The sequence below is a fragment of the Danio rerio genome, chromosome 9 (assembly GCF_049306965.1).
Source record: "Danio rerio strain Tuebingen ecotype United States chromosome 9, GRCz12tu, whole genome shotgun sequence".
NCBI classification, from domain to species: Eukaryota; Metazoa; Chordata; class Actinopteri; order Cypriniformes; family Danionidae; genus Danio; species Danio rerio.
The window spans coordinates 58534055-58558467 of NC_133184.1; the positions used below are offsets into that span (position 1 = coordinate 58534055).

The 24413-nt window shown below is 40.3% G+C and overlaps 1 protein-coding gene across 5 annotated transcripts in view; it reads left to right on the forward strand.

Annotated features, from left to right (window-relative positions):
- The first annotated feature begins 4244 nt into the window (after positions 1–4244).
- tbc1d8 (TBC1 domain family member 8) overlaps positions 4245–24413 on the forward strand; it is a 47655-nt gene continuing 27486 nt past the window's right edge. For all 5 annotated transcript variants that reach the window (XR_012385728.1, XR_012385729.1, XR_012385730.1 and 2 more), the window contains exons 1-8: positions 4245–4776; positions 13174–13284; positions 15854–15972; positions 16115–16343; positions 18329–18569; positions 21499–21706; positions 21830–22027; positions 23405–23566. Coding sequence is in view for 2 of the 5 variants with exons in the window: in XM_073913350.1 (XP_073769451.1) it covers positions 4650–4776; positions 13174–13284; positions 15854–15972; positions 16115–16343; positions 18329–18569; positions 21499–21706; positions 21830–22027; positions 23405–23566 (1395 nt within the window). In the remaining 3 variants the exon portion in view is untranslated. The remainder of the gene's footprint in view (positions 4777–13173; positions 13285–15853; positions 15973–16114; positions 16344–18328; positions 18570–21498; positions 21707–21829; positions 22028–23404; positions 23567–24413) is intronic.

Here is a 24413-nt window from a genome sequence, read left to right on the forward strand (position 1 = left end):
GTGGGTGTGTATGGGTGTTTTCCAGTACTGGGTTGCAACTGGACAGGCATCCGCTGTGTTAAACATATGCTGGAATAGTTGGCGGTTCATTCTGCTGTGGCGACCCCTGATAAATAAGAGACTATGCTGACAGAAAATGAATCAGTTCCCCTATAGCGCATGTGTTTGGACTGTGGGGGAAACCGGAGCGCGAACCAGTGACCAGTGAGTGGGCTCCAACCAGTGACCTTCTTGCTGTGTCACTGCGCCACCGTGACACACTCTCCGAGGATATAGTACAGTTTATCTCACTCTGCTGGTTTAATGATGAACAATTCATCTGTGCATGTCTTTAGGATGAAAATGCCCTATCTGAAAATTCTCAGATTAGATCTGTCTGTGGTGTTGGGCGGGGCTAACATACTTAACCACACCCATCCAGATGTCAGTCAACAGAAATGGTGAGCAGGAGGAGTCTGTTCGGTTGTAATACTGGTAATACTCAGAATAGCAAAGTCCACTAAAGGAGGTCGAGCCTTCTCATTTATGGCTCCTAAACTCTGGAATAGCCTTCCTGATAACGTCCGAGGCTCAGACACACTCTCTCAGCTCAACACTAGATTTAAGACCTACCTGTTTAGTAAAGCACACACACTGCAGCACATAACAGTATGATGCATGAGTGTGCTCCACACAGGTGAGCTGGCTTGACACGGTTAGAAACTCTCATACGCTTTACATGTTTGTTTCCAGGGCTGTAATGCACTTTTGAAAAGTCAGAAGACAGATGAATTAGATCCATACGTTCATATAATTATCAATCACCTGTTTCTAAACCGTCTATCTCTCAAAGTGAGGGGGACGTACTCTTACCTGTCAACACTGAGATGTGAAAATAAGGGATATACCCAGCATAATAAGGGATATCCCTGACCCCGCTTTAAAAAATCCCCAAATTACTAAATATGTTAATTTGGAGCTGTTTCAATGTAAATAAACAGTTAAATGGTCAGTAATATGCTTTATTATTATTATTTACAAAAGAACAAATACATTAGCAAACAGTTCAGCTCATTAACTTTAATACTGAAACAGAATTAAGTTATCACCAGATCTCCTTAATCTTCTCTTCACTGTATAACTCACACATTCTGAATAAAGAGCCGTGAATGAATCTCATTTATATGGATTTTTTCATTTGTTCACATTGAATAACAGGTGTCACTTGCACACATCGAGCATTATAATGAAAGCATTAATCTGCTTTCCAAACTGTTCATGCTCATCTCAGACGAAATGAGTTGTGTTTGAATAAAACCCCACCAATATCGACATCTTCAGATGTTATTATTATTAATTGTGTGCACATGTCTGTTCAAACACGCACTCAAAACCCAGACTTTTTCTCCGCTTTACATTTTGTGTACAGAATCTGTTTGGGAAACAGCGCTATGGAGCGCGTCAGCTGACAGTCACGCACCGCTACATGACTGTTTTCAGGATTGTATATGAAGGGGAGACGGCACCTGTAATGAAAAGGAAAGGGAATCCCGTCATTTTTATATTTAATTCAAAGTGTTTTCATGCCTAAACAAAGCGAAAGCACAGAACAGACTCGCGTTTAAGAGCAAGGGGTGTCCCTGGTGGTTGGGCGGTATGGGTTGCGTATAGGGAGGATCGGCTCTTTAATGTTTATCGCCACCCTTCAGAGAAAGACTGAAAATACGGGTGAAATACGGGAAAATACCTTTACAGGATGATAGCGGGATAGAACTGTAAAATACGGGAGGGTTGACAGGTATGGACGTATCCTCCTGCACCCCCCAGTCGCTACGCCCCGCTTTGTTTCTGTGTTTGTTTTTATAACTTCTGTTTTCATTTATAGCACGTAATTTTTCCATCTGGTTTACACTATGAACAGCAGCTACGCTAATTATTCTCTTCATTCTCCATTTCCACCTGGGGATACTTATTCCGAGACGCTCAGACAACGCATCGCCACTGAAGCGATCCAAGACCTGTGAAGAAATGATGCCAAGGTCTCTATAATCCTGGACCAGGCCGTATCCTGAGCTGATGCTGTAGTGGTCATAGAGGAGTGGAGAGCATGAGACTGTAACAGAACCCAGTAAGAGACGAGTCTCTGCATTGATCTTGTGGGCCAGCCTGAACACTTGCCGGTGACCTCTCACACCTGCAGCTTCTCCATGATGAACATCCAGCGCTCTCCAGCCTCCAGCACCTAGACTGCAGCTCTGCACAAGACGTTTGGCCAGAGGAGAAATGGTGGAGCCCAACTGAACCTGGCTTCTCTCCAGGTTTCTCTCATTCACTTTGGTCAATTGGTGAAGTTTGTTCCTCCACTGTCACCACTGGCCTGCTTGGTTTGGGTCTTGTGGGGCTGCGCTTGGATGGATTTAGTTATTCATTTATTTATCAGTGTTTGGACTCTCAGCATTGATTATTAAACCACACTGAACTGAACTGAACTGAACTGAACACTGGACTTTACTAGAACTATGTTAAGATGCTTTGACACAATCTACATTGTAAAAGCGCTAGAGAAATAAACATGAATTGAATTAATAACTCTCCTCAAACCATTTCCCCATCTTTCTGAATAAAATGCCTACTTTACTACATCCAATCAGCTCGCAGTATAAAAAACAAGCCACGCCCACTGTTTCTCACTTAATATTCTGTTTCTCTAGGAACTGCATCACAATACGAAAACAAAAAAAAAATGGTAGCAGCTTCCGTGAACTTCAAGACCGCCCCTCCCACATATGCCCCGCCCTCTCACCACAGCCCCACCCACAGATCCCATTAGGAGCTGGAGTGTGATTAAAGAGGCTGACAGGTGTGAATCTCTTTAAAGTCTATCAGGTAGAGCAGTTTTCATTAAAAACCATTTCCAGCAACAATAACTCTACAGAGAAATGTTGATTTCACTTTAAACATGATTCGACATCTTAAAAACAGCGTCATGTGTAGAGCAATCTCTCATCAAAACAAGAAAAGCATGGGGAATCCTCTAACTCACCACCAAAGAAAAAAAATAAGACAATATGAGACAAAATAAGAGTTTTTTTGTATTATTTTTAAAGTCAATATAAACCAGTTGTTGAGACTTTTATTTTAGTATGTTTATGTATCTTCAACTGACACTGAATATTCAGTAGGGGGCAGGGCTTTCTTTTGTGCTAATGTGAGGGGGTATTAATATGCAGTTGCTATGGAAATCAGACATTCATTAAAGATAACCAAAATAAACACTTATTTCCTTGGATTAACTTGCACAGATTAATTATTTACAATAAAGGTAGGGTTTGGGTTACATAAAACAATGTCAATTTTAATTTCAAGCAGACTTTAAAACGCATAAATAATTAAAAAACAAATAAAATTATTTGCATAACTATTAAAATAATGCATATATTATTTTTCTGTTTAAATAAAATAGATTTTCTGTCATTAAGACCGCCCCGCAAACATACGCCCCGCCCTCTCACCACAGCCCCGCCTACAGATCCCGCCAGGAGCTGGAGTGTGATTGTAGTGGCTGTCAGGTGTGAATCTCTCTGAAGTCTGTCAGGTAGAGCAGTTTTCATTAAAAAGAAATATTTCAAGCACCAGAAGAATGCTGATTGCCCTTCAGACACGCTTCCACATCATAAAAACTGCGTCACGTGTGGAATAATCTGTCAGAAACTTCACTAAAACAAGAAAAGCATCGGGAATCCTCAAACTCACCACTGAAGAAGAAAAACAAGACATAATATGAGACAAAAATAAGAAATTTTTGTATTCTTTTTAAAGTCAATCTAAGCCAGAAGTTGTTGAGGCTTTTATTTCAGTATGTTTATGTACTTTCAACTGAAACTGAATATTCAGTAGGGGGCGGGGCTTTTTTTTGCACATTATTCCCTCTTAGCAAACTAACATGAGGGGGTATTAATATGCAGTTGCTATGGAAATCAGACAGTCATTAAAGATTACCAAAACAAACACTTATTTCCTTGGATTACTTGCACAGATTAATTATTTACCTTAAGGGTTAGGGTTACAGAAAACATTATCAATTTTAATTTCAAGCAGACTTAAAACACATATATAATTTGAAAGTAATAAAATAATTTTGCATAACTATTAAAATAATGCATATACAATTTTTCTGTTCAAATAAAATACATTTTTTGTCATTAAGACCGCCCCTCAAAAATACGCCCCGCCCTCTCACCACAGCCCCGCCCACAGATCCCGCCAGGAGCTGGAGTGTGATTGGAGCGGCTGTCAGGTGTGAATCTCTCTGAAGTCTGTCAGGTAGAGCAGTTTTCATTAAAAACAAACATTTAAAGAGCCGGAAGAATGCAGATTTCCCTTCAGACACGCTTAAACATCATAAAAACTGCGTGACGTGTGGAATAATCTGTCAGAAACTTCACCAAAACAAAGCGTCGAGTGTGTCCACCGCGCGGGAATCCTTAAACTGACCACTGAAGAAGAGAACAGTCCGCGGCGCTGAGAGGATGAAACTGCGCTCGCCGGAAAGGCTGGAAAAAGCGGAAATAGCGAGCGCTGTGCCTGTCGGCGGAGGCTGCAGCTGAAGGAGGAACCGCGGAATGTGAGGGGTTTTACGGCAGAACTGGAGCCGCTGGGAGAGTGAGCAGATGTGGGTCAATCCTGAAGCGGTCGCGCTAAAAAACGCGCTCAAACTCTGGGTCACGGAGAGATCCAACGGGCACTTCCTGCTGCAGCGCCGCCGGGGACACGGAGACTCCGCCGGCAGGATCACCGGTGAGTCCCGCTGAGGGTAGTGCTGTGGAGAAACACAACACAACAACAACAACTGCTCTGAGTGTGTTTATTATAACACAACAACTACTCTGAGGGTGTTACTTTAGATTATCATAACACAACAACAACAACAATGGGTATTACTGTACATTATTACAGCACAACAGCAGCTTTGATTGTATAGATTCAACAGCTTTGATGGAATTAATGTAGATTATTATACCATAACATCTGTTCCGAGACCATAGCTGTAGATTGTTCTACCACAATAGCAAGAACAACAGATAAAACTGTAGATAAGTGTAATACAACAGCTGTTCTGAGACCATAACTGTATAATATTCTAACACCACCACCAACAACAACAACAACAACAACAACAACAACAACAGGTATTACTGTAGATTATCACAACACAACATCAACTGCTCTGATAAGAGTAACAGGGCTCTCAAGTTTAGAAACAAGTTTGGAGTGAGATGAAGACCAGGGGTGGGGTTGCGACGGTGTTGAAGATGAAGATCTGTTCTGAGAGCAGTGCTGTGGACTATTATAACACAACAACAACAGCTGCTCAGAGTGTGTTTATTATAGCACAACAGCTGCTCAGAGTGTGTTACTGTAGATTATTATAACACAACAGCTGCTCAGAGTGTGTTACTGTAGATTATTATAACACAACAGCTGCTCAGAGTGTGTTACTGTAGATTATTATAACACAACAGCTGCTCTGAGTGTGTTTATTATAACACAACAACTGCTCAGAGTGTGTTAATGTAGATTATTATAACACAACAGCTGCTCAGAGTGTGTTACTGTAGATCATTATAACACAACAGCTGCTCAGAGTGTGTTACTGTAGATTATTATAACACAACAGCTGCTCAGAGTGTGTTACTGTAGATTATTATAACACAACAGCTGCTCAGAGTGTGTTACTGTAGATTATTATAACACAACAGCTGCTCAGAGTGTGTTACTGTAGATTATTATAACACAACAGCTGCTCAGAGTGTGTTACTGTAGATCATTATAACACAACAGCTGCTCAGAGTGTGTTACTGTAGATTATTATAACACAACAGCTGCTCAGAGTGTGTTACTGTAGATTATTATAACACAACAGCTGCTCAGAGTGTGTTACTGTAGATTATTATAACACAACAGCTGCTCAGAGTGTGTTACTGTAGATTATTATAACACAACAGCTGCTCAGAGTGTGTTACTGTAGATTATTATAACACAACAGCTGCTCAGAGTGTGTTACTGTAGATTATTATAACACAACAGCTGCTCAGAGTGTGTTACTGTAGATTATTATAACACAACAGCTGCTCAGAGTGTGTTACTGTAGATTATTATAACACAACAGCTGCTCAGAGTGTGTTATTGTAGATTATTATAACACAACAGCTGCTCAGAGTGTGTTACTGTAGATTATTATAACACAACAGCTGCTCTGAGTGTGTTACTGTAGATTATTATAACACAACAGCTGCTCAGAGTGTGTTATTGTAGATTATTATAACACAACAGCTGCTCTGAGTGTGTTACTGTAGATTATTATAACACAACAGCTGCTCAGAGTGTGTTACTGTAGATTATTATAACACAACAGCTGCTCAGAGTGTGTTACTGTAGATTATTATAACACAACAGCTGCTCAGAGTGTGTTACTGTAGATTATTATAACACAACAGCTGCTCTGAGTGTGTTACTGTAGATTATTATAACACAACAGCTGCTCTCAGTGTGTTACTGTAGATTATTATAACACAACAGCTGCTCAGAGTGTGTTACTGTAGATTATTATAACACAACAGCTGCTCTGAGTGTGTTACTGTAGATTATTATAACACAACAGCTGCTCAGAGTGTGTTACTGTAGATTATTATAACACAACAACTGCTCAGAGTGTGTTACTGTAGATTATTATAACACAACAGCTGCTCTGAGTGTGTTACTGTAGATTATTATAACACAACAACTGCTCAGAGTGTGTTACTGTAGATTATTATAACACAACAGCTGCTCAGAGTGTGTTACTGTAGATTATTATAACACAACAGCTGCTCTGAGTGTGTTACTGTAGATTATTATAACACAACAGCTGCTCTGAGTGTGTTACTGTAGATTATTATAACACAACAGCTGCTCAGAGTGTGTTACTGTAGATGATTATAACACAACAGCTGCTCTGAGTGTGTTACTGTAGATTATTATAACACAACAGCTGCTCTGAGTGTGTTACTGTAGATTATTATAACACAACAGCTGCTCTGAGTGTGTTACTGTAGATTATTATAACACAACAGCTGCTCTGAGTGTGTTACTGTAGATTATTATAACACAACAGCTGCTCTGAGTGTGTTACTGTAGATTATTATAACACAACAGCTGCTCTGAGTGTGTTACTGTAGATTATTATAACACAACAGCTGCTCTGAGTGTGTTACTGTAGATTATTATAACACAACAACTGCTCAGAGTGTGTTACTGTAGATGATTATAACACAACAGCTGCTCTGAGAACAGTGCTGCAGGTCTGTTTACTCTGGGATCAGGCTCAGTCTGCAGGGTTTATTCCTGATCAGTGGCGTTCTGCTCTCCTCCAGGCTCTGCTGGGTGTTTTCCTGCATGGACAACATCACAACACACACTGATCACAGAACACGATTCAGCCCTAAACGTTCCCTCAGAGCTTCTGCTTCACTCTTTCATTGTGTACTTTATGTAGACTTGTGCAGTTTAAGCTCAGTTCTGGTCAGTCTTGCTGACTGGAGATCAGTGAGGTTTACAGGAAGTTTTGCGGTTCTCCTGGTTTATTGCTGTCATGTTTGGTGATGTTAAAGCTGCTCGTTCACTTCAGCATTACCTCAACCTTTGCTCTGAGCTGCTGTGTTTAGGCTGGATCCTCTGCGTGTGCAGTGTTCATCTACAGTAAAAGCTGAGTGTGTGTGTGTGTGTGTGTGTGAGAGAGTGTGTGTGTGTGTGTGTGTGTGCAGCTTCTGAGTGTGTGTTTATGACCGCACAATCACAGATGATCACTTTATGATGCTGAGATTGAGGAGTCCTGCATTATATTACAGCTGTCCTGCTGGAACTCAATTTACATACTCAAGTGTGTGTGTGTGTGTGTGTGTGTTTGGGTGTGTTTGTGTGAGCATGTGTGTTTTTTTAGTGTGTATGTTTGAGTGCATGTGTTTGTGTGTGTGTATTTAAGTGGAAGTGTGTATGTTTGATTCCCAGAGATGGGTTGCAGCTGGAAGGGCATCCGCTGCGTAAAAACTTGCTGGATAAGTTGGCGGTTCATTCCGCTGTGGCGACCCCGGATTAATAAATGGACTAAGCCGACAAGAAAGAAATGTGTATGTTTGAGTTGTGTAAGTGTGTTTGAGTGTGAATGTGTGTGTTTGAGCTTGTTTTTGTGTGAATGTGAGTGTGTATGCATGCGAGTGTGTGTGTGTGTGCATGTGTGCATGTGTGCGTGGGTGTGTGTGTGTTTGAGTGTGAATGTGTGTGTTTGAGCTTGTTTTTGTGTGAATGTGAGTGTGTATGCATGCGAGTGTGTGTGTGTGTGTGTGTGTTTGAGTACTAGTGTGTGTTTGTGTTTTTCAGTGTGTGGTGTTTCAGTTTGAGTGTGTATGTTTGAGTTGTGTAAGTGTGTTTGAGTGTTAATATGTGAGTGTCTTTTTTGTGTATGTATGTATGTATGTGAGTGCGAGTGTGTGTTTGATTGTGTGTGTGTGTGTGTGTGTGTGTGTGTGTGTGTGTGTTTTTAATGAGTTTTTGTGTCAGCATGTGTGTTTTATTGTGTGTGTGTGTTTGAGTGTAAGTGTGTGTATTTAAGTTGTGTGCGTTTGTGTTTGGGTGTTTGTGTGAGAATGTGTGTACTGTATGTGTGTTTGTGTGTATTTCAGTGGAAGTGTGTACATTTGAGTTGTGTGCGTGTGTGTTTGAGTGCGAAAATGTAAGTGTGTATTTTTAATGTGTGATTTTGTGTGTATTTGAGCGGAAGTGTGTATGTATGTTTGAGTTCTGAGAGTGTGTTAGTGTAAGTCTGTGTGTGTGTGTTTGCATGCGAGTGTGTGTTTGTTTTTGAATGTGTGTGTTTGGTGTGTTTTGAGTGGAAATTGTGTGTATGTTTGAGTTGTGCGATTGTGTGTGAGTGTAAATATGTGTGTATAAGCGTGTGTTTGTGTGAGTGTGTATGCATGTGTGTGTGTTTTTATGTTGTTTAAGTGGAAATTGTATTTTGAGCTGTGTGAGTGTGTTTGTTTGTGTGTGTGTATTTGAGTGGAAGTGTGTTTGAATGTATTTGTTTGAATGCTAGTATATGTATGTGAGTGTGTGTGTGTGTGTGTGTGTGTGTGTGTGTGTGTGTGTGTGTATGTATGTATTTGAGTGTGAATGTGTGTGTGTGTGTATATATATGTGTGTGTGTGTGTGTTTGTGTGTGTATGTATGTATGTGTGTGTGTGTGTGTGTGTGTGTTTGTGCTGTTTAAGTGGAAGTTGTATGTTGAGTTGTGCGAGAATTTGTTTTCATTTGTGTGTGTGTGTGTGTGTGTGTGTGTATTTGAGTGGAAGTGTGTGTAGTGTGTTTGTTTGAATGTGAGTTTATGCATGTGTGTGTGAGTGTTTTGAAGTTTGCATGTGTGTGTCTGGGTGTGTGTTTCTGTGAGCATGTGTGTTTTTAGTGTGTATGCATGTGTGTGTGTGTGTGTGTGTGTGTGTGTCTGTCACAGAGTTCTAAATCAGTAGGTTTAGAAGGCTCTGTTGTTGTTTGATCTGGGCAGAAAGTGTGTCTGTGTGAGTGTGTGTGTGTGTGTTTAGACTGGAGTGTTTCCAGGAGAGCCGGTTCTTTGTCTCCTCTTTCTCTTTCTTGTGTAGACAAGAGCAGGAATGTAAACATTGGACTTCACACACTTCCTCTTCCTCCTACCTGCTGAAGATCACCAGCAGAAGTCCGACTGATCCCACCACAGGCTGCACTGAAGCTCCTCATGGGTTATTGTTATGATTGTGTGTGTGTGTGTGTGTGTGTGTGTGTGTGTGTGTGTGTGTGTGTGTGTGTGACCTCTTGAGCAATGAGCTGAACCACTAGAATACACTGCAGTCTGAGCCGGAGCTTGAGTGTGTGTAAAGTCAGACACTAGTTCTGCTGTAAATCGAGTGTTCAACAGCCAACATCTGTCAAATTCAGTGACGTTCTTCATCACATGGCTTGATTCAGTGTTAAAATAAAACACTGGTAATGCTGTCACATGACAGTCTGTTGTGTTCTGATGTGATTTTCACTGCTGTGTAATAACTCTAATCATTCAGCGGAGTGATATGCAGCTGTAATGCGCTCTGAACCTGCCGGAACTACTTTACCTGTGCCTTTATCTGACAATAACCAAACACCTGGGTGGCACGGTGGTGCAGTGGGTAGCATGATCGCCTCACAGCAAGAAGGTCTCTGGTTTGAGTCTCGGCTGGGTCAGTTGGTGTTTCTGTGTGGAGTTTGCATGTTCTCCCCGTGTTGGCGTGGGTTTCCTCCGGGTGCTCCGGTTTCCCCCACAGTCCAAACACATGCGCTATAGGGGAACTGATCAACTACACTGGCCGTAGTGTATGAGTGTGTGTTTGTGTGAATGAGTGTGCATGGGTGTTTCCCAGTACTGGGTTGCAACTGGAAGGGCATTCGCTGTGTAAAACATATGCTGGAATTGTTGGCGGTTTATTGGCAATTTTTTGCACTCGCACAAATGCTCCCAAATATATTTAGTTATAGATTTATAACAAAATTCTTATAAATTGTTAATCAACATTTTTTTTAATTTCCACTGTTTATTTGATTTATTTATAGTTGGCAGGATTTACCTTTCATACATGTTTGAATGCATATGTGTAAGTGCAAGTGTGTTTGTGTGAGTGATGTGTGTGTGTTCTTGCTTATACACATTAACAGATAGACTCTAGAATTATGAAATGTTAGTTTTATGTGCGTGCATGCGTGTGTGTGTGTGTGTGTGTTTCACATCAGGCTGATCATGTGCATATTTCTCTGTGGTTAATTCTTCTCTGCTTGTGTGTGTGTGATTGTGTGTGTGTGTGTGCGCTAGCCTAGTGTTTGTGTAGTTTCGGGTGACCGCAGCTCGGCTGTGAAAGTGAAACTCCCTCATGCAGATGTTGATCAGGCCGTATGAAGCGTGATATGTTAATACTTTCGCACCACTCCTCCTCAAACAGACGCACACAATAATAACACAATGCTGGACTAATGCACAGGCGCAGATGATGCTGGAGTTAGTGCTGGAATATGACAGCAGCACTTCTGTGTCTGTAGTTACACAGAGACTGACATAAGCTGAGATTATACAGAAATCTGGGGAGAATTTTACAGTCTTCTAGTGTGTGAATACTCCGCAGTTAACGTGTGGTTTCTGCTCAGTTGTGTATGTTTGCATAATCTGTGTAAAAGTTTTCTTTGAATTAATCCATAACTAAAAAGCACATGTTAATGTTAGGCCCAAGCTGTTTTTTACATGCATTTTTTGTTTCTCTTTGCTATTTGGGCTTATTGGAACCTAATTAGAATAAAAATCTAAGTATCATCTTTTGATATGATGCACTTTTAGAGAAAAATGATGTCCATATATGTGGACTTGTGGTCCAAATTTACATAAAACACTTTTTCCTGACTGTTTTTAATGCATAAATAACATAGACATTTTTTACTTGCTTTCACTATCAGAGAGTAAAAACAAACATTTTTTCCATTTTGGACAGTTAAAAATAGTGTTTGGGACATTTCATATGCTGCAAAACAGTTGCAGGATGACACTGTATGTCTGTAATAAAATATAAAACATTCAAAGTATTTTAAATAAACACTTAAGAGCTCAAATGTGCTGTGCACATATGTGGACACTCAAGCCCTAGGAGCTTAAAGGAGCAGCTCACGTGGTGTTTTAAATGTCTTTAGAAGCATGTGCGTTTGAGTTTGTAGTAGGAATATCACGATATCAATAATTCACATTATGATACTATACCAGCTGATGTATCGTGAGACCAAGTAGTATTGGGATACTGTAATTCATAACTCGAATCTATGAAATAAAGAAAATTGTCAGCAATACTATATTTTACATGTTACATTTACATTTAGTCATTTAGCAGAGGCTTTTATCCAAAGCGACTTACAATTGAGGACAAGAAAGCAATTTACACAACTATAAGAGCAACAATGAAGAAGTGCTGTAGGCGAGTTTCGGGTGTGTAAAGTGTAAGAAGCAGAACATTAGTCTTTTTTTTCTGTAGTACAGTTAGCGGTGGAGTCAGAGAGGCAATTGCAGATTAGGAAGGGAAGTGGAGACTAAATAGTTGAGTTTTTAGTGGTTTCTTGAAGACAGCGAGTGACTCTGCCGTTCTGATGCAGTTAGGGAGTTCATTCCACCAACTGGGCAGATTGAATGCGAGAGTTCGGGAAAGTGATTTCTTCCCTCTTTGGGATGGAACCACGAGGCGACGTTCATTCACAGAACGCAAGTTTCTGGAGGACACATACATCTGCAGAAGCGAGAGCAGATAAGAAGGAGCAAAGCCAGAAGTCGCTTTGTAAGCAAACATCAGAGCTTTGAATTTGATGCGAGCAGCAACTGGCAGCCAGTGCAAACGGATGAGCAGCGGAGTGACATGTGCTCTTTTAGCTTCATTAAAGACCCCTCGTGCTGCTGCGTTCTGGAGCAGATGAAGAGGTTTGATAGAGTTAGCTGAAGCCCGGCTAGTAGAGAGTCGCAATAGTCCAGTCTGGAGAGAACAAGAGCTTGAACAAGGAGTTGAGCTGCATGTTCAGATAGGAAGGGTCGGATCTTTCTGATGTTATAGAGTGTGAATCTGCAAGATTGAGCAGTTCTAGAGATGTGCTCAGGGAAGTTTAGCTGGTCATCAATCGTTACTCCAAGGCTTTTCACCATTTTGGATGCAGTAATGGTTGCCCCGTCCATCTTTATTGAAAAGTTATGGTGTAGAGTCGAGTTGGCAGAAACTTCAAGCATTTCCGTTTTCGTGAGGTTAAGCTGAAGATGATGATCTCTCATCCAGTGTGAAATGTCTGACAGGCAGGCTGAGATGCGAGCTGGAACACCTTAGCTCACAATTCATGCTATTACCTACTGCCTGCAATATGATCTTATTCTCCATCTTTAATCCTACCCACCACCTAAACCCAACTACTACCTTAATGACTATTAATAAGCAACTAATTAGCTGTTTATCGAGCAAATAGTCTTAGTTAATGGTTCGTTAATTGTGACTCAATAAAGTGTTACTGGTATGTTTTTGCGAGTGCTCATTGTGAATGAGTGTAGTAGGTTTGATGTGTGTGTGTGTGTGTTTGTGTGTGTTTCAGGTCTGCTGGTGGGTGCGCTGGACACTGTGCTGGACTCTAATGCTCGAGTGGCTCCGTTCCGGATCGTTCTGCATGTGCCTGAATCTCAGCTCAGCTGGGTCATAGCCAGCGGTGAGAGTGTGTTTATCTCTCATTCACACCAGTGTGTTCTCAGGCGCTCGTGTGTGTCTGTGTTTGTGTGTGTGTGTGTGTGTGTGTGTGTGTGTGTATGTGTGTGTGTATGTGTGTGTATGTGTGTGTGTATGTGTATGTGTGTGTGTGAGTGTGAGTGTGAGTGAATGCCAGTGTGTGCCACATGGATGCTTGTGCAGGGTTCAACACTAAGGATTCTTTCTACTGGCTCAAACGGGCCGGTGGTTCAGATTTTTACTTGCCCTGCCAAAATGTTCACTGGCCCCACCAAAACAAATGAGTTAATAGCCATTTCTCAGCCACATATTTTAAATAGTGTGTCAAAAGCCAAACATTACTGTATACATACACTTAATTCAGCATAACTTTTCTTTATATATATATATATATCCAGGGCTCAAAATAAAGCTTTTTTCTTGGTAGCAGTGGTGTCCCTTACTTCAAAAATGTAGTCGCACCAGCCAAAATTTTGTCGCACCCACCAAAAGTTATGAGCATCTACAAGTTTTATATGAACATATTTAACAGACAAACAAAACTCTGCATGTGTTCACCGGCCCTGCAAACACTGCTGGCAGTGGCGGCCCCAGAAAATTTTCCTAGGGGTGGCCAGAAGAGGCCGCACCAAATCTTGGGGTGGCACACAAAAGAAATTCTGAATTCAGTGTAATGTTATATTTTTGTTTCTGGTAAATTAAATTATTTAATTAATTACTCTTGAAATATTGCAATTTATTCCTTGAAATAATTCAGCAAGTACATGTGCAAACCAGAAAAAAAAATTAAAATCAATATTTTATTTAAAAACACTTTTCATATATATATATATATATATATATATATATATATATATATATATATATATATATATATATATATATATATAATAATAATTATTATTATTATTATTATTATTATATGTGTTATTTTTCACATACTTTTATTTTGCAGCATACAGTATGCGCCATGTCTGAATGAGTTAATAAAACAATAAATAAAAAAAATGAACAGACTGAACAAAAGGCATTACTATTTACACACACACTCTCTAAACAGACCCTAATAATATCATTTATGCATATCCCTTTTTGAGCCACATTATTATTAATGCAGCTTTTTCTATTGATATACCTGAAGGTAAATATTAAATTGCCATTGCTGTCTATTGAAGGTGTGTGTGTGCTGTCAACGATGATCGGGGAGGGCAGTGACGGTTCTAGTTTAAATGACACCCTGGGCGAACCACCCCATACACCCTCACCCCTCTTAAATTGTTAGATTTGTTATTCAATAAATACAACAATTTATTCTAAATAATACAATTATTATTAATATTATAATACAATTATTATTCTAAATAAATAACAGAAATCAATCTTAAATGTTACTGGAAAACAATGTAACAACTGGAGTGACATGCCAAGATCACTTAAGAAACCTTTTGCATGAATATTAATTATGATAATTCTGAAGAATACAAAAAAAAGTTTTATAAAATTATCTGTTGTCTTAGACCCGACTCGTGGCCGAGAATTAATGTTGTGAAGTCTTTCCTCCCTGACTCTTTATCCCCACTTTTTTGCTTAATAGCCATGCTTAGTGAAAGTAACATCATTGTCATATTATATAAACTTTAGTTTTGTCGACTTGCAAAACTCCCTGAATGCCGACACCTCTGCACAAAAGTCTGTTACTCCGGTTTCACGGCGCGTATTTTATCGGCGTGCATGTAAACAACGGGGATTCACACAGGAGTGCATGAGGAATGGTTTTCTGCGCACATGTGTCAGTTTGCTTTCACCAGAGTTGAACCAGGAATTTAAACCATTCCTGAGCGCTGCGTTTGATGTTTCTTTGTGCAAAGATGCGTGAATGTCTCCTAAATCCATGCATAAGCTGAACATTTTACAATAAAAACAGTTTTATGCAGCGCTGGTTTGTGGATCCTGATAGGCTGGTTTACAATTCTAAAATGCATGGCACTGTTCATATTTCTGCTGCACCACAGACCGCAGTCTGAACAGTCAGAACCAAATGAAACTTTGCTGAAAAAACAACACTGATCCAGTAATGATCCTGTCTACTGTCCCGAGCGTCTCGCACGCTGGCCCCGGGCCATCAGGCAGTTCTTATTGTCAAGACCTGCATTGTTTGTGTACGTGCATGTGTGTGAGTTTATGCATGTGTGTTTGCATGCATGTGTGTGCATGTACGTCCATGTGTGTTTGTGTGTGCATGTTTGTATGTGTGCATGAAAAAGTGTTTTTGTGCATGCATGTGTGTTTGCATGCATATTTGTGTGTTTGCGTGCATGTGTGTACGTGCTTGTGTGTTTTTTTGTGAGCGTGTGTGAATGTACGTGGATCTGCTTGCATGTTTGTGTGTATGCGTGCATGCTTGTTTGGGTGAATGTTTGTGCATGTGAATGTATGTTTGTGTGTGTGTGTGTGCATACATGTGTGCATGTGTGCATGCATGTTTGCGTTTGTGTGTTTGCATGCATGTGCATGTGTGTGTGTGTATGACATTGTGCTCTGTATGTGTTCAGGAGGGACGATAGAGGAGGTGATGAAACACTGGAAATGGCTGGATCAGAACCTGCTGCCGTACATGGCTGTGTTTGAGAATAAAGAAGACGCTGCCATTTTTGTTCAGGGCAAAGTCAAAGTAGGACCTTACAGCAGACACACACAAACTAACAATGAGTCCAGCAGCTCAGGGACATTATCTATGAAAATAACTCTTCATTTATTCTCCCTCATGTGGAATTGATCTGGTAAGAAGGTTTCTCTGCAATGTTTTCCTGCAGGGTTTGATCGCGGAGGAGGTTTTGGGTGGTCAAGCAGCTCATGAAGATGATCCCGCACGCTTTCGGGAAGATCTAGTGCGTTTCGAGCAGCGCTTCGGCCTCCCGCAGCGAGAGAAGCTGGTGGTGCATTACTCCTGCTGCTGCTGGAAGAGCCGGGTGCCGCGGCAGGGCTCGCTGTACCTCACCACCAACCACATGGCCTTCTACTCATTCCTGCTGGGCAAAGAGGGTGAGAGGACAACATCTGTTTATTTCTGAAACAAATCATGGGTAACCCTATAAAAACTGCATACTATCAATCATTTACCAAGCATCAGCAAGTAGGTAACTCATCATTTGTTAAGCATTAACTCTACAATAATAAACATTAGTTTGCAGTATAACTTCAGCTACAAATGCTGTATTCTTGACTTCTAAGCGCATGTATAATGTGGTCAGTCATGGTGTTTTCATACTCTGTTAATGATAAACTTTTCACCACTAAGGTAAGTATTGCATTATCTACAAACCGTCTGTATTTAGGAGTAGTAGAAGGCTTTTAAGATCATTCAGAATGAGTAAGAAATGATTAATAAACTATTCAAATAAATGTTTGTACATCTTAGTTTTCATGCATATAGCAAAGGTTAGTCTGTATATCAATAAATGCTTTATTAACACCTTCTTGCAGTTTTGTGACCGAATCTGAGAACTATTTATGCTTTAAAAATCCATTATAAATAATAAATAAAAGCTCAGAATGAAATGGAAATTAAATCTTTTCTAAAAAATAAAGTTATTGTACAGTTTAAACATTGCATAATAACATCTTTATGTGGTTTTGTGACCTTCAGTAGAGTAAAATACAGTAAATATGTTGATTAAATTCATTACTCAAAGGAAGGGAAAATGGAAGTGAATCACATCTGCATGTACAGACAATCACATCTGCATCTATAGCCAATCACATCTGCATATACAGGCAATCACATCTGCATCTATAGCCAATCACATCTGCATATACAGGCAATCACATCTGCATCTATAGCCAATCACATCTGCATCTACAGACAATCACATCTGCATCTAGAGCCAATCACATCTGCATATACAGGCAATCACATCTGCATCTATAGCCAATCACATCTGCATATACAGGCAATCACATCTGCATCTATAGCCAATCACATCTGCATATACAGACAATCACGTCTGCATCTATAGCCAATCACATCTGCATATACAGACAATCACATCTGCATCTATAGCCAATCACATCTGCATCTATAGCCAATCACATCTGCATATACAGGCAATCACATCTGCATCTATAGCCAATCACATCTGCATATACAGGTAATCACATCTGCATCTATAGCCAATCACATCTGCATATACAGGCAATCACATCTGCATCTATAGCCAATCACATCTGCATATACAGGCAATCACATCTGCATCTATAGCCAATCACATCTGCATCTACAGACAATCACATCTGCATATACAGGCAATCACATCTGCATCTACCGGCAATCACATCTGCATATACAGGCAATCACATCTGCATCTACGGACAATCACATCTGCATATACAGACAATCACATCTGCTTCTATAGCCAATCACATCTGCATATACAGACAATCACATCTGCTTCTATAGCCAATCACATCTGCATATACAGGCAATCACATCTGCATCTATAGCCAATCACATCTGCATATACAGGCAATCACATCTGCATCTATAGTCATTCTCATCCACAATCAATCACATCTACAATCAAATCTGTGTCTACATCTATAGACAATCACGTCTGCATATACAATCACATCTACATCTATCACAAATGTTTTATTAACAACCTCATGCAGTTTTGTGACCAAATCTAAAATGAGGACTATTTATGCTTTATAAATCCAATATAAATAATAAATAAAGGCTCAGAATCAAATGGAATTTACAATCTTTACAATCTTTGTACAGTTTAAACATTGCTGAAGGTCACGGAACTACATGAAGTAAAATGCAGTGAATGTGTTGAGTAAAATCATTACTCAAAGAAAGGGGAAATTGGCTTCAGTGTGTTAAAACAGAACTGCAGTGAGCACTTCCTGTGGCTATAATGAGAGTTCTGCCACAGTCTGCACCTGTTCTGCTGAGAGAATAAATGAGTGTCGGTGTCTTTCCATCTTTGAGCTGGTTATAACTGGAGTGTGTTGTTTTTGAGCAGTGAAGCTGTTAGTCCCGTGGGCTGAAGTGACGCGGCTGGAACGCGTGTCGGTGGGTGTGCTGACGGATGTGATCCGCGTTCACACCAGACGGAAACACAGAGAGCTCTCCATGTTTATGAATGTAGAGGAGGTGATGATGGTCATGTGTCAGCTGGCTGATATCGCCCTCCGCAGGCTGCTGGACAGCGGCGGACTCACGCTTGATCAGGCACTGCAGGACTCCACCAACATTACTAAGAGGTGCCGTACATACCTGCATCACATCTGCATGTACAGACAATCACATCTACAGTCAATCACATCTACAATCAATTCTGTGTCTACATGTATAGACAATCAGTGTCCACAGTCAATCACATCTGCATCTACAGTTAATCACATCTACAATCAAAACTGTGTCAACATCTATAGATTGTCACATCTGTATTTACAATCACATCTGCATCGTCAATCATATCTACAGACAGTAACATCTGCATTTACAATCTCGTCTACATCTAATCAGTCATATCTACAGACAATCACATCCGCGTCTACAGACAATCACATCTGGAAACAATCACATCTGCATCTACAGTCTATCACATCTACAATCAAATCTTTGTCTAAGTCTATAGACAATAACATCTGCATCTACAGTCAATCACATCTGCAATCAAATCTGTATCTACATCTATAGACAATCGCATCTGCATTTACAATCACATCTACATCTAGGCAATAATATCCACAGACAATCACATCTGCGTTTACAGACAACCACATCTACAGCCAATTACATCTGGAAACAATCACATCTGCATACACAGTTACAACTACTTCCAGTCAATCATATCTACAGACAGTCACATCTACATCTAGTCAATAACATCCACAATCACATCTACAGACAATCGCACCTGCATCTACAGTCAATCACATCTACAATCAAATCGGTGTCTACATCTATAGGCAATCACATCTACATTTAGTCAATAACATCCACAGACAACCACATCTACAATCACATCTGCATTTACCGACAATTACATTTGCATTACCAGACAATCAAATCTACTGGCAATCACATCTACGATCAAATCTGTGTCTACATCTAAACAATCACATCTGCATTTACAGACAATCACATCTACATCTAGTCAATCACATCCACAGACAATAACATCTACATTTACGGTCAATCACATCTGCATTTACAGAGATGTGATGGTGTATTGCTGTTTTATTGATCATGTGGAACTCGCTTCCAGATCATGCCAGGGTTGACAAGATGTTTTATTATGCAGAGGTTAGACTTTAACACACTTCCACCTCTAAAGAGGAAGTTCATGTTTGAGAAAGTGAAAGCAAGTAAAGCAGAAGAGAGGACGACTGGGTGCAGAGTTCAGGCATGATGTGGATCCAGAGTTTTCAGGAGTTTCTTAGAGATTTAGTACCGCAGCTGCATTAGAGCTGTGATTTGTGTAATAACTACAGACAATCACATTTGCATCTGAAGACAATCACATGTACATCAGAAGGCAATCACATCTACATTTACATACAATCACATCCACATCTACAGTCAATCTCATCTACAGTCAATCACATTTATACATAGACAGTCACATCTACAATTATATCTAGTCAACCAATCTACAACTACAATTATATCTACATATAGAGTCAACCACATCCACATCTACACACAATCACATTTACAACTATATCAATCAAATCTATATCTAGACAGTCACATCTACAATCATATCAAGTCTATCACATCGACAACTACAGTCAGTTACATCTATATCTAGACAATCACATCTACATTTTCAATCATATCTGCAGAGTATCACATCTACAGACAACCACATCTACATCTATTGTCAATCACAACTACAATTACATCAACTATCAATCATGTCTACAAATACAGTCAATAACATCTACATCTAGACAATCACATCTGGTCAACCACATCTACATCTACAGACAATCACATTCACATCTGAAGACAATCACATCTACATTTACAGGCGATCCCATCTACATTCACTGTCAATCACATCTACAACTACTGAAAATCACATTTACATCTACAATCACATCCACATCTATAGCCAATCAAATCTACAACTAGTCAATCACATCTATATCTAGACAGTCACATCTACAATTATATCTAGTCAACCAATCTACAACTGCAATTACATTTACAGTCTATCACATCTAAATCTACCGTCAGTCAAATTTATATCTAAACAATCACATTTGGTCAATCACATCCACATCTAATGACAATCACATTTACAACTACATCAATCATCATATATCTACACAGTCACATCTACAATCATATCAAGCCAATCACATCTACAGACAATCACATTTACAGCCAATAGCATCTATATCTAGAGTCAATCACATCTACAACTACAGCCAGTCACATCTATATCTAGACAATCACATCTGGTCAATCACATCTACATCTACAGTCAATCATATTCACATCTGAAGACAATCCCGTCTACATTTACAGGCGGTCACATTTACATTCACTGTCAATCACATCTACAACTACTGAAAATCACATTTACATCTGCAGACAATCACATCTACAACTAGTCAATCACATTTATATCTAGACAGTCACATCTACAATTATATCTAGTCAACAACACCTACAACTACATCTACATCTACATTTATAGGCGACCCCATCTATATTCACTGTCAATCACATCAACAACCACTGAAATCACATTCACATCTGAAGATAATCACATCTATCTAAAAAAATCTAAAGTTTAATTGATTATATATGCATCAAGATTATTATTCAGATATAACTTATCAAAATAGTTCATTTAAATAGAGTTTAATGAAGTAGATGATTACTTTTTAAATAAACTGATCCCACACTGGCTGTGACTGCACAAATTATCGTCATGTGAAGTAAACACATGTAGAGATATCTGTGTGTGAACTTGCTGTTGTGTGTGTGTGTGTGTTTTAGTTGAGAAATCAGCATATGTGTATTTATAGACCAGCAAGTGTGTTTTCTTTGCAGTCTGCTGTCTAACTATGCGAGTGTGTGTGTGTATTTATTGACCAACAGGTGTGTTTTTTCTGCTGTTCATCTGTTAGTGTGTGTGTGTGTGTGTGTGTGTGTGTGTTTGTGTTTCAGAGTTTTGGAGGAACAGGCCCTCAGACAGTATGTGCTCTCTCTCTTCGGGCTTCCTCGAGGTGAGCAACTGCAGGAAGTGATGTCATGCTCGCTGTGGACTCCTCACGCCCGCTGTCACACGTCAGGCACCGTTTACACCACCGATGGGTATCTGTGCTTCAGCAGCCGGCAGGAGGGCCAGTGTGCGCTCATCATCCCACTGGCGGAGGTAAACACGCATACATCACACACATCACTGATGGGTATCTGTGCTTCAGCAGCCAGCAGTAGGGTCCGTTAATGCACATGTGTGTATATATATATATATGTGTGTGTGTGTGTGTGCGCGCAGATAGTCTCAGTAGAGAAGGCAGACAGCACCGCTGCTCTCCCGAACCCGCTGATCATCAGTGTCCGCTGTAAGCGTGCGTTCCAGCTGATCGAGCTGCAGCAGCGGGACACACTGGTGGAGAAGCTGAGGGAGCGGCTGCAGGAGCTGCACTGGAGACAGGCTGTGATTCGAGGACACGAGCAGCGCAAGAAGACCACGGTACTGCACACACACATACTGCACACACTGATGATCTGGAGACTCCATTCGTGATCTCAGTGACCTTTAAAGAGCACCTATTCTGCCCCTTCCTACAAGCTGTAAACACGACACTGCTGTGTCTCTCATGTGTGTGTGTGTGTGTGTGTGTGTGTGTGTGTGTGAGAGAGTTTGAGTTTGAGCTGATAACAACACACAGATGATGTTCTCCAGCTCTCTGAAACTGACCCTTTCAGGCTTTGATCCTAATTGTGGTGTTTTGGTGACTGTTGCTTTAAATGCAAATGAGATTGTGGTGTTTTCTTATACATTGTTCATATACAGCAGACTCATTTAGTTCTGGAGGTAATAATATAAGAGTAATATTGTGCTGGAAGTGCTGCTTTGGCCATTAATGTAACGTCCCATCACACACATTTACGCCTGATCATCATCACTGAAAAACTAAACCACATCACTCAGACTGATCAAGCACAGTTTATGTGTGTGTTCGCAATGCCTGTGTTTAGAATGTATGTGTGTGTTCTGAATGCATGTGTGTGTGTGTGTGTGTGTGTGTGTTCTGAATGTGCACCTGTGTGTTTGCACGTGTTCTGAATGTGCACTTGTGTGTGTGTGTGTGTGTGTGTGTGTGTGTGTGTCTGTGTCTGTGTGCATTTTCTGAATGAATGTGTGTGCTTTGAATGCATGCATTTCTGTGTGTGTTCTAAATGCATGAGTGTATGTTCTGAATGTGTGTGTGTGTGTGTGTTCTGAGTGCATAAATGTGTGTATTCTGAGTGTGTGTGTGTGTGTGTTCTGAGTGCATGTGTGTGTTGTGAATGTTTTTGTGTGTTGTGAATGTGTGTGTGTGTAGTGTAAATGTGTGTGTGTGTGTTCTGAATGTGCCTGTGTGTGTGTTCTGAATGTCTTCGTGTGTTGTGAATGTGTGTGTGTGTAGTGTAAATGTGTTTGTGTGTTCTGAATGTGCCTGTGTGTGTGTACTGAATGTCTTTGTGTGTTCTGAATGTCTTTGTGTGTTGTGAATGTGTGTGTGTGTGTGTGTGTAGTCTAAATATGTGTGTGTGTTCTGAATGTCTTCGTGTGTTGTAAATGTGTGTGTAGACTAAATATGTGTGTGTGTTCTGAATGTCTTCGTGTGTTGTAAATGTGTGTGTAGACTAAATATGTGTGTGTGTTCTGAATGTCTATGTGTGTGTGTGTTCTGAGTGCATGTGTGTGTTCTGAATATCTTCGTGTGTTGTGGATGTGTGTGCGTAGTCTTAATGTGTGTGTGTGTTCTGAATGTGTGTGGGTTCTGTATGTGCGTGTGTGTGTGTGTTCTGAAAGCGTGTGTATTATGTGTTCTTAATGCATGTGTGTGTGTGTATGTGTCAGGTGTCCTCCACGCCATACTACACCTTCTGTTACGACACCGTTCAGTCAGATGAGGAGGACGGCAGCATCAGCATCTCTGATAAAGCTCTGCGTCACACTGTGCTCAGCAACACACTCCTGTCCTCATTCCACCCCAGCCAATCAGACGCCAGCGGCACACGGGTGAGACACACACACACACACACCAGGAGTCACAAATACTTACTGCTATACTTATTCACAGGATTCATCACTACACAGATAGAAGCTACAAACATAAATGTTGAAGTGTGTCTATTAGTATTGATGAGTTATATTCATTTATTCATTCATTCATTTTCTTTTCGGCTTAGTCCCATTATTAATTAGGGATCGCCACAGCGGAATGAACCGCCAACGATTCTAGCATATGTTTTACACAGCAGATGCCCTTCCAGGTGCAAACCCAGTACTGGGAAACACCCATACACACTCATTCACACACACACACTCATACACTACGGTCAGTGTAGTTGATCAGTTCCCCTATAGCGCATGTGTTTGGACTGTGGGGGAAACCGGAGCACCCGGAGGAAACCCACACCAACACGGAGAGAACATGCAAACTCCACACAGAAACACCAACTGACCCAGCCGAGACTCAAACCAGAGACCTTTTGCTGTGAGGTGATCATGCTACCCACTACACCACCGTGCTGCCATGAGTTATATCACACTTTTTAAAAAATCTAGAGATATATTTATTAAAGTAGACTCTTATTTTGAAATGAGTCTGCTTAACTTTTTTCAACACACACACACACACACACACACACACACACACACACACACACACACACATGTATAAAGGAAAAAATTATTCATCCTGTTGTGAAATTGAAATTATTTTTGTTTAGATTTCCCAAGTGATGTTGAACAGAGTAATGACATGTTTCAGAGTGTTCCTTATTCTGTTTTGTCTTCTGGAAAAAGCTCATTTATTTTAGTTTGGCGGGTTGTTGCTAGATCAGATATGGATGCGGCCGGAAGT